Raw genomic sequence first — 11,398 nt, 5'->3', positions numbered from 1 at the left:
CTTCGTGCTTTAAGATGTTTTGAACAGCTTTTATTTTGAGACTGTATAAAAGATACAGTGTGAAAGCCTTTGGTCCTATAGCAAGGGCTCTTTACAAAGACATCAATATTTTAAGTAACTGAATATCTTTACAAAAGACTTTAAAAATTCGGCAGCTTAATCAGCACTGCTCTCTCCATCATCTTTTATTCCCATCAGACCGAGGCCGGACTGTGATCCATGAATGCTGCAACATAAACAAGAGATGTTATTTCTGCTCAGGGCAGCCTCAATGCATGCAGGCTGGCAACCCCCAGCATAAGCAGATTGGAAAACTGCATGTATTATTTTCCACCGAACACTTTTTTGTGATGCTTTTTCTGCTCCGGTCAGTGCAGCTCCTGTCTCCACAGACTGGTGCTGCTTTTGTTAAAGGGAACAGCAGAACAGCAGGGGTCGATGTGTGACTGAGTGGATGCAGCCAGGCACTATGGCCTTGCCTGGGCCTGGGGAAGGTTTACACTTGTTGGTCCGGCATGTGACAACTGCCAGACTGTGCCTGGGCTGCAGAGCTTTGTCAGGTGGTTCAAAAATCAAACACACAAAAACCCAACGACCAAAAACCTGGCTGCTGTGCAACCTCTGCTTGATTCAGTTGGACGTGCTGAAAGCTCACTTTGCTGTCGAGACAACTGCAAAAGTGTATCAGCTTCAAAATAGTGACAAAATATCTCACAAGTTTCATCTAACCAAAAAACCTGTGCAATTAATCAGCACTGGATTTCAGCCTTGCTAATCTGGAGCAATGCTTACAGAAGAAAGTACTGATCAGGTTTTATTGGCCTCAGATGAAAGTCAGACTAAATAAATACAACAGCTTCTTTAGGCCTTTTGTCTGGCTTTTGTTTCCTTTTTAATGAAGATAAAAACACAAGGCAGTAAATTACCTGTTTGTTCCAGAAAAGAGAACAACACACAAGGTGTTATCCTGCAGACTTCTATAAAGCTTCTTTATATAGTGGTCTAACTTCTTCACCTCTTTCCTTACATCCTGCTCCTGCAGAACAGAATACAGCAGTATTACGAAACCCTGATCTTCTGCAGATATGTAACGATCACATCTAGAAATGTTTATGAGGAGGCTGAGCTGGGGCAGAGTCCGGGACTGAGCAGGGGAGGACAGCAGTGATGGTTACAGCTGGCATTTGGAAGCGCACCAGCTCAGCTGCAGGGAGAGCTGCACGCCCTACTCAGCACTACAGCTGGCCCCAGCAAAAGAGACAGCTACGAGCAGACCTGTCCTGTTCTGGCCTGCAACACTACACAACGATTCACTTCATTCTCTGACTTCTGTGCCATTCCCTACACCTGTGCTCTGCTTTGTTAGCTCTCAGGCTCCAGCTGCTGTGTAACTTCACTCATTCCCCTGTGCATCTCAGGGCAGCATGCAGTTCAATACTGTTCACCTTCTCACTAAGAGTAACAAGGCAGCATAGCCTTAAACTCACAGAGTCAGACAGTGGTGCCATCTTCTCACTCAAATTGTTTCCTCCTTGCTTTTCGCTGCTGTGATTCATTTTCCAGATCCATCTCCAGAGGTGACCCGAAGCAAGAGCGTGTCTGCTCCTGAGCGCGCTGCCCCTCACAGCCCAGCCACTGATGGCCTCCATGGCTTCTGCCGCACTGTGCGAATTCTGGAACTCTGAAAAACAAACAGGGATCATGATTTCACAGTTCTTGTTCCCTGTTCTTTGGCACCTGCAGGGCAAGGTGAAAGGAGCAGGAAGATGAGAAACTGAAATCGCTGCAGTGAGCAGATCCTACCTTGCTTCAGACTATTTTAGATACTGGCACTTGCAGCACATGTGAGTTTCCATCGTATTTCCAAGGGCTGCATGAAGGAAACAAGCAGGATGCACTGCAAAGCTACTTACTGAGGTAACAGCAGGTGCTGTGCTTTCCGTTCTGGAGATCCTTTGGCAGGAACAGAGTTTCAAGGTCTTTCAATGGGCTGAATTCTTCTTGCAAATCTGTCTCTGTTAATGACTTCTTTATTCCTGCCACATAAATCACACCTTCATTTTCTATATCTTGTTCCAGTTCCTTTATCAGAACATCACAGTCCAGTGTTGCAGCAGTGATGGGTCTCTGAACCTGAAGTGAGTCCAAGAAGAACAAATGCAACACATCGGCCAAGGCAGCTCCATCCTCTAAGCTGCTTTTAAATGATTTTGTCTCATCATCAAAACTTTGTTGGCTATTTTCCTTTCCTTGAAAAAATGTAACTAATCAAGTCACGAAAAAGGAAAAGACCATGTCTGCAATGCAAGAACACCAGATGATTAAGAACCCCATACTGCTTATATGGCATTCCAACACCCAGCAACTCAGCTCTTCATTTTAAAGATGGAGTTGCCAAGTCCAGGTGCTTTTCTACCTGTCCAGCAGAAAGGAAAGGAGACCACAGCATAAGTTGTCTCGGGAGATGTTGGCAGCACAGCTAGCCGAGATCCACCCACACTCTATGCATTACGTAGATATTAAAAGACTCGTATTGGCCCATATTCCTTCACTAAATGTAACTTAGGCTTTTGCTATTTACTTTGCTTACCTTAATGCAGGATCCCGCTACCTCAGCTCCATTTAGGCTTTCCAGAGCAAGCTGGGCAGCTTCCAGAACATCATATTGGATGCAGACATATGGCTTGGAACAAAAGGACAAGATACTTCAGGCTTATGAATAGCAGATATTAGCCCTCCCCTTTTACAGCTCAGGTCTCACGGTTCTTCTCTGTTTTAAATGGCACATAAAGGGTCTGAATGGGTGACACAGGTAACACTCTAGATACCACAACTATTAAAAACAACCTTTAATTTGCTCAACTACTAAAAACAACCTTCTTCTGCCATTACAGGCCTTGGCATACCAGCTCTATTGAGAGGGACAAAGTTCATCTCAGCATCATCAACACTTGGCTAAAGCCCTGTAGCTTGGACAGCAATGTTACACCATATCAGCTGTGTTCATTCTTGTCACTGTGTGGAGCAGCTTTCATGTATGCCAAGAAGTGCCCCCCTCAAACTCCACCCCCCCAAAAAACCACTGGAATAACCGGTATTTAAGTGGTTCTAATCTCTGTCTTTCCAAGAGATGACTCTTGACTTCGCTGCCTGTCAGCACACTGAATGCTGCCAGTGCTCCTCACCTGGTACGTTTCAGTCACCACCGTGAGGGACTGGATTGGCCCACACTTTCCAAATTCTTTTTTCACAGACTTTGGGCAAAAGCTTTCTTCAAAAGGACCTGCGTAAATTGTCAGCATGTCAGTCAGCTTGTTTCTCACCTGTAAGAACATGGATTAGAGAAGGAACTTCACAAAGCAAGGACACTAACTACCAGGTGCCACCAGATCCACCACGTCTCCTCCCAAGCTCAGCAGTGAAGGCCACTCTCACTCAAAACAATGACTACCTTGTTGCAAAATCCAGCAAGATGGTGAGATGCAAAGTACTCTGGATTCAAACCGAACTGAATTATACTGAATGTGGAGAGGGGAACGTCTTCTAAGGCTCTCTGAAGAATCTGGAAGGAAGAAGAGCAAAAGGTTCAAAGAGGTAACTGTATTGCAACAAACCAGAAACAGCTCCTGAGCTTAATTCCCAGCTCTAATTCTCATCATTGTCTAAGGAAGACCTCCAGCAGAACTTGTTCTTCAGTGAGTCATGAGATGGCGACAGAGGATCAAAGCTTATTTTTGAAAGGTTAAAATGGATTCAGCTGACCTGGTATTAACACCACTGCTGAAAGTACTGTCAGGCAGCTTCTGAAAACACGACCCACCTCCCGCCTCAGGACAAGAAGAACTTTTAACAGCTTGAACGCTTGCTCAGACCAACCCACTCTGAGTCCATTCACCTGTTTGTTGGAAGTGCTGAGGTCACTCTGACAAAGGCCAGAAGAGCCCAGTTCCTGTCTGCCCAAAAGGAGGGGCTTCTGGCCCATCCCCTGCAAGCGGGCCAGAATACTGGCAGAGAGAGAAAAAATAAAGCTGTAAATTACAATATTTGTCAATGTGGTGAGTTAAAGGCCTTTAAAAGGTGCCCATCATTGAAAAATGCTACAGTTCAGTAAAGATATTTTAAAGAATATTTCTGTCCTCAGAAGAAGCCCAGAAAATGGTTTGTGAAATTTAAGAAGTAACTTCTGAAAATGCCTTAGTGCTACTCCACAATTTAGTGTCCCCCTCTGAAGATACTGGAATCCTTCCAAAAACAGGACACGTCTTTGATTTCACCAAGGATTCAATCAAAGGAAAAATACGCATCTCTGAGAATCTTGTTACCATGGTTTGGATGAGTGTGGAGGATCATTCAGCTGCTTCTGGACCCCACATTGCTGTGGCTGCTTCACAGATTTGTTTGGTGAGATTTCAGTCTGCCTTTCAGCTGCCAGCAGCATTTCCAAGTTCAGTTCTGCTACCTTATGGAAAGAAGATGAGCAGTTGGCTTTCATCTCTGCTAATTGTAACTAACCACCACCCATGTGCTTGCTCCATGAGTCACCTGGGCACATTCCACAGCAGTGGAGAAACACAGGCAATTCATTTTTTGCGTTATTATTTTCTGTTGTCAGTTTCAAGCCAGCAGTGTTTGAGCACCATCCAGCAAGCACATCCAAAATGTGTTCGCAGAAACCAGCAATGCAAGAAAGAGATTTAAGGCTCATAAAACCAGCTTGAATCGCTGCCAAAACATAGAATGTCCCTCACTTGTTTCACTGAGAAAAAGACAGGCTGTCCCACAGGCTGAGCGTCAGAATCTTTCCATTCCCAATGCCCTTGTGAGAGATCAGCAGCAATGCAGATTCGTGGCAGTGTCTGAGTACTGAGACACCAAGATAGATGCTGAAAGTAAGCTACCACAACCAAGGATTTTATCACAGCTCCATTTCCTCAGTAAAAGAACGGGCAAGAGTACTTCTCCCTTGTAAGCACAACAATTTGCAGGTTCTGCTGTTCAGGACATGAGACATAAATACCTTTGTTGGTCCTTTCTTAATAAAGAATTGAGCCAATTCCAATGCAGCTCTAGCATCTTCTGCAGGATCGTGACCAAGCCTCTGTTCGCACTGGATCTCCTTCCTAGGGTATCAAAATTGCACATACAGGCAGGTTATCTACTTTTCCATACTAACTAACGTCTTGTTTTTTCTAAAGCGGAACCTTTTCAACAAAAATAGCTTTCCTCTCCCTAAAAACAATTTCAATTCTGCACAGCAGCATTTTTGCTTAATATTTCCCAAAGTTACTGCAAGAAACCTTTTTTCCATGTTCCCAGGGTTTGACAGAAGCAGTACAGCGTGATCAGTCTATGATCATTCTTCATTTTCTCCCTTGATCAATGGCTGAACTTACAATTTACACACAGGTGGAGAGGCAGCCTCCAGCTCTGGGAAGGTTGGAGCTGAGTAGTGAGCACTGCACTGCTAAGACATGCTATGGTAGCTGGCATAGGAAGGGATATGATTAAGTCAGTACATCATGCTTACCTAAATTAGCATTTCTTTCCTGATAGCTGCAACAAATCTCATTTGTGTGAGCCAGAGTGCATCTGCTGCTCTACGATTTCATACACTGTACAAATGCAATAAGGCTAGTTTTGTGGTTCATATAAAAACAAGAACTTGGATCTGGTTGTGCACAAAACCAGGCCAATCTGCTGCGCTTAATGTTTCAAGGAAACAGTAAATTCTTCATTACTGTGTTCACTTGTTTGTTCTTTTGAGTTTTAGTGGAAAAAAGTATTCAGTTGCTACTGGTGTAAAGGCAGGACCCTATGAACCACAACAGTTCTAATACTTCCCATGACAATGCTTTCATAATCTTACCCCAAAACAGCTTTGGCTAGAAACTTCAGCTTAAATCTTCGGCCTTCGCTTCTGGCAAAAAGTAATGAAGTATCAATAACACTGGGATGGATCATCTGGAAGAGAGGAAATATCACCTGTTTAATTTAAGAACAGGAGTCAGAGAACTGGGCAATAACTCTGTTATCTGTGCCTCTTCATTTCAACTGCTAGTGTCTCACTGACAAATAACTGGTCCATAACAACAAACACATGGCAATAATAAAACAGGCCCAAATCTCTTTTCTAACACTCCATTGGGAAGATCAAAATTGGATTAGAAAGATTAGTTACAATGCAGGAATTTTACGTTAGTTTAATTAAATATAGGAAGGACTTTGGTTCTTCCCATAACAGAGATGTCAGAAGCACCCAGGTGCAGCAGACTGTAATGCTTCTGTTGCACACATACCTCTGTCTAATGAGATTCTTCCTTTTGGGCTCGTAAGAGCAGCTTGCAAGTTTTATATATGTAAGAGGAGTCTCTCTCTTTCAAGTCCTTATAAACATAAGGCTATGCATAGTGAAAAGCAATTAACAAGTGTCCACTAATAAAAAGAACTGTTTGGGCCTTTTTCATCTGAAATGAGTATCACAGTGTTGGGAAAAACACTCACTTGCAAAGCCTGAAGATCAGCATTCAGAGAATGACCCACCAATACTGCATCATGGGGAAGTATCTTTTTCAGTCTAGTTTGTATGTCTGGCAATCTTGTTTTCACTGGAAGAAGCATTTTCCTTGTGATTCCTGAGTATCTTCAAAACAGAAATGAGATGAGGTAGAAGCAATGCATTAGCAACAGCATTTACTGGAGAATATTACAAGCAGGACATGCAAAATATGAATCCAACATAACTTATGACAGAATGCTATTTACTGCTTTCTCGGCAGCTATATTCCAACACAAGAGGATGCAATGCAGAGATATGAAGCTGCTGTGCTACCATATCTGTTTCAAATGTTTGTTCTCTCTCAGGCATGACTTACTAAGTGTTGCAGTTCTCAGCACCAGAAAACATAGTTAACAAAATCCTGCCAGGCTGTTATGGAAGGAGGTGCTTCAAATAACCCGAAAAAACAGGCAGCTCAGCTCCTGGGTAAATCCAAGTCACTGCAGAATGACAACGCGTAGCTAGACAAGCAGACACTATGCAGCAGCGTATATGCAGCGACAGTTATTCTAACCATGTAGCACAAACTGTATTCTTAACATTGAGCAAAATGCAAGACACAACTGTGAGAGCATGAACATAAAGTGCTCTGAAAGATCCAGTGTAGAAGGCTTGATCTGAAAGGGCTGCAGGTCTTAAAGATGATAAGAAACTTTAATGGAAGTCACCTGGTGCGGTAGTTCACTATCACGCTTTCTGGTTTGACTAGTTCATTCAGAAGGCACTTCCCCTCTGCATCCACCAAAGAGACACGAGTGACTTCGTTCCCTCTTGCAGTCAGGCACTGTTAGGACAAAGCAGAGGCAGGCACTGGATCAGCTCGATGCTGCCATTTGGATTCCTTAGCTTTGGCTATAGGCAGCGTCACTACCACAAGTCACTTTACTTGGAGATCTACCACTTGCAGCTTTTGTGCCATGCCATGCTTTATTTCAAGTGGTAAACGCCTGCCCTGGACACATCAGCACACAGAAAACTCTACAGGAAAGTGCTGAATTCACAGTATTGATTTGTACTCTGCAGAGCAGAGCTGCTGCTGACAGTGTCTTCACCTAAGAAGATAATGTAATTTAAAAGCAGACCCCAGACTACATCATTAGTCACTCAAAGATGCCACTATAGAACTGCGATGGCTACAGAAAAAATGTGGCACAGAGACACCTTTGCACTCCCAAACCCTGGGGAGGGCTGAGGGAAGAAACTGTAAAACAAAGACCTCAGGAGTGACTACAGCATTGGCAGTAAACCTAGTAGATCCAGATGCTGCCACAAGAGTCAGCACAGAACTGAGCTCGCTGCTGCAATGCTCAGGACAAAGATAACTTTGCTGATGTCTCCAGAACCACCAAGTCCTTCCCATGGCTGCATTAGCACTGGTACCATCAAAGAATGGACTTTAAGCAGGTATGTCAGAAGTGGTTTGATAAATGCACAGGGTGCTTGGTTTGTTTTGGAACAGCCAGAAAGAGATCATCCATATACTGTTACCATTTCGCAGTCCAGACCAAAGAGGGGGCTGCTGTCTGTCCTCTGAAGGTCACACTCTGTGTACATATAACCCTTATATTCAGGGGAATCTAAAATGAAAAGATACACGTGAGTAAGACACAGACCTCGTTCTTCTAATAGTTATCATACAACTTATACGACAAAACATCTCTTCATTTTCAAAATTAAAGAAAAAAATCATACCAACCAAAACCTCCCAAACCAACCTCTCATGGGATAATCGTTCTTTTTCAGCTCTTCTGAAGTTAGAGTGTAGCTCGTGAGGCCTCGTCTTTCTTTGCCATATTTCCGGATGATGGGATCACAATCCAAGCCTGAGCTTTTAGGAATACATTCAACGCCAGCGGAAATCAGGCCTGGAATGTACAGAATTGTCTGTCAGGATCAGACAGCAACTCCTTACCTGCAGTCTGCACAAACAGGCACATTCAAAGACTATGCCATTTCAAGAGAAAATGCATGGAACACACTGTACATATATCAGGATACTTAATGTATGTGGGCACACAAGTCTATCAGAACATCTGAATCCACTCCCAGCTCAGCTGCTGACACTGCTCGCAGCCTATGAGCCAGTTGTACTACAAATCTCTCGTTCCTCTCAGCAGAACAAAGAGCAAAACCTTCCTCCAAAGCATGACAGTACAGTCGTTTGGTATCTCATGGAAGCCAGAAAAGCAGCTCTCTTTTCTTTCTATTTTCTCTACAAACTTATTTCCCCAAAGTATTATTCACAGAAAACGTGCTGTAAGCACGGCTCACAAGGAAGCAAGCACTGAACTGACTTCACAATCCACAACTGTATAGACTTTAACTATTTTGTAGGTGATCCTCTGCAGATTGCACTTAAAGAAAACTGTACCTGATGTCTCAGCTCTGTGACAGTGCAGCAGGCTTACAGACAAGGTGCTACAGGACTCTGTCATTACAGTGAAAGTAACAGCTGCTCATTCTCCCATTTAGGACTTGAATTCAAGATTCTTTGTGTTACACTTCTAACAATTTCAGTGAAGTTCTCATGGTAGTCTTGCAGATTTTGTACAAGCCTGTTGGATTACAATTACCTCTATAAAGAGTGTAAAAATAGGGCATCAGTTGTCAGCACACCTGTTCTTTACCTTCATTTACAGCTCAGTATAACTAAAAAACTGCAGATATATCTTACAATAAAACAATCACAAAGGGAGTAATGAAGCATCAGAATTTTGTGTTAAACTTGTCAAAAGAAAATCTCTCTGCTTTTTGCATTTACTTGTGATAATAAACCCAACAGAGTTCCTGAAGTAGTCAGTGTAACAAGCCTCTTGGCATTACACTTTTTCTTTCGTAAGCAAGTTTACTATAGCAGCATGCTAGGATTGCACAGGGCACAAAGATGTTCAATTACTCCAAAAATTGAACTGCTGTGACCAAAAGAGAGAACGCAAAGCCAAGTGAGGTACCTTGTGCACTGCCTGGAGGATTCAAGCCTGCTCCTTCCCCACACAGACTGGCCAGGAAGTCAGATGGAGGAGGTGGTAACGTGAACCTCTGAAAAAAGAGATGTGTTAGAAACTTGGAAACACAGCAGAAATGTCAAGCATGAAAGATGCCTCTTTATCCCCAGTCCACTCCAATTTAGAGAAGGCTGGATAGAAAAGAAGTAGATTTGGCATTTTCTGAGGAAAACTAAAAAAAAAAATAACCTAATGCCACACGATACAGAATTGTTTCAAGGAGAAAGCTTTGCCTTCACTGATGTGATGAAGAACACAAACCCCAGTCCTACACTGATAAGGACCTGAAGTAGTTCCACACTTGCCATGATTCTGCATTTGCTGCAGTTTGGGAAACTATGCTACAAGTGTGAATCAAAGCACTTCTCCTTCCCTCCTTCCTTCCAAGACTTTGTTTGCAGCTCAGAAAATTAAAATGACTCTTTCAGTAATATTTAAGTAAATGGGAGAAACTTGACACACAGCACACAGTGATTTTCAGTCAGTGGGAACAGCACAACTCTATTGAGTCTCTCCTCACTCACACCCAGGAGTGTGACATGGCTTCAGCACTGGGTGAATTTTAGTAGACAACAACAGTGCAGGGACTTACGTGCCGGAAAACTCTTCGGAGGTGTTTGAACTGCAAATAGAATTTGTAGAAATGGAGCTGGCTCAGTTCGTGTAGAACAATAACCACAACCCCAGCCAGGTGGCTTTGGTGATAAATATGGCACCAGCTGCAATAAAACAAATAAATAAATGGGAAAAAAAAGCAACACAATCATCACGCACTCTCAGAAACAAACTTGGAGCCAGCCCAACTTTTAAGTCCAACAAAGTGACATTTCTTTTCTCGCTGTGTGAAGCTGCTGCTCCACAAATTGTTTTGTTTCTGTGATTACATGAAACTAAAGTATGAAATGTTAGAATTCCTCCTCAGAAGAGGAACTCTGGTCTGCAACCAAGTCTAACAAGAACCATCCCTCTGTAACACCAGCTGTCCGTATGGTGCTGTACGAGGTCCACAACGCGCTGCCTGCCTTCATTGGCGCACACAGCACAGGGGGCACAGCACAGGGCACGGAGCTGCTGTACCTTGGCTGAGCTGCGTTGTGGCGTCTCCCCAGGGCAGCGTATTGTAACAGCTCGGACAGCTGCTCCAGGCTGATCTCACAGTCCTCACCAAGCAACGCTGCGGACAAGTGAGATGACTTCTGTAAGAAGGAGAATGGCAGTAAGGAAAGGTTTCATGTGACCGCACACGTTTGTGGAACAGGAGGTGAATTACACAGCAAACAGCGTATTGTCTGGGCACGAGCAATAGCACGTCAAAGAACTTCCATTCTTTAAAGTTCCTTTTGAGCCCACACTTCAGCATGTCAGTGCTGGGGCCTGTCCTCTTCAATATCTTTATCGATGACCCGGACGACCTGGGCTGTTCTGTAGGTAAGGAACTGTTTAAGTGTCACGGTATCACAGTCTGTGCGGGTTGGAAGGACCTTAGAGATCACCGAGTCCAACCCCGGGATTCAATGGAGCCTCCTGTAGCACAGCGGCACTTCGACCACTTGCGCCACGGGGGGATTCGAACCCGGGCCTGCAGTGTTGCAAAGTGGCGTCCTTACCCACTGCGCCACCGGGGCACAGCACGCCCCCACGCTCCGCGCCGTGTCCGTTCCCCGCTCACCTTCTCCTGCCCCGTTCCCGCCCGGCTCCTCTTCCCGCCCCGCGGCTGCTCCTCGCTCCGTCCCACGCGCCGTTTGCAGCCGGTCACGGCTCCGCGCGGACCCGCCATGCTCACGCCGAGCTCGCGGCGCATGCGCACAGAGCGCGGGGAGCGCGCAGCCGCGGGGCG

General features: G+C 44.4%; 1 protein-coding gene across 6 annotated transcripts; it reads right to left on the bottom strand.

Moving 5' to 3' along the window:
- Window positions 1–8: 8 nt before the first annotated feature.
- On the bottom strand, window positions 9–11,353 carry REXO5 (RNA exonuclease 5). Of its 6 annotated transcripts, none has more exons than XR_014933965.1 (19): window positions 11,231–11,353; window positions 10,639–10,757; window positions 10,154–10,280; window positions 9,508–9,595; window positions 8,272–8,421; window positions 8,045–8,133; window positions 7,225–7,340; window positions 6,502–6,640; window positions 5,867–5,961; window positions 5,018–5,120; window positions 4,323–4,459; window positions 3,896–4,004; window positions 3,452–3,562; window positions 3,186–3,283; window positions 2,591–2,683; window positions 1,914–2,133; window positions 1,488–1,681; window positions 927–1,036; window positions 9–226 (listed from the first exon to the last, which is right to left on the bottom strand). XR_014933965.1 is itself a non-coding variant. In XM_015877466.3 (19 exons), exons 1-19 carry the CDS (start codon window positions 11,336–11,338, stop codon window positions 157–159), a joined length of 2,316 nt encoding a protein of 771 aa, XP_015732952.3. In that variant the 5' UTR covers window positions 11,339–11,353; the 3' UTR covers window positions 9–156. The 6 variants fall into 6 exon arrangements, 5 of the variants coding, with proteins under 5 accessions (XP_015732952.3, XP_085370581.1, XP_085370580.1 ...); XM_015877466.3 differs by having other exon boundaries at window positions 3,186–3,323; XM_085514455.1 differs by having other exon boundaries at window positions 3,186–3,323; window positions 6,502–6,632.
- Window positions 11,354–11,398: the final 45 nt, after the last annotated feature.

This window comes from Coturnix japonica, chromosome 13, assembly GCF_054131305.1.
Source record: "Coturnix japonica strain WE chromosome 13, WE-NBRP24, whole genome shotgun sequence".
NCBI classification, from domain to species: domain Eukaryota; kingdom Metazoa; phylum Chordata; class Aves; order Galliformes; family Phasianidae; genus Coturnix; species Coturnix japonica.
The sequence above is the reverse complement of the archived record's forward strand: the minus strand, read 5'-3'. Positions and strand labels throughout refer to the sequence as shown.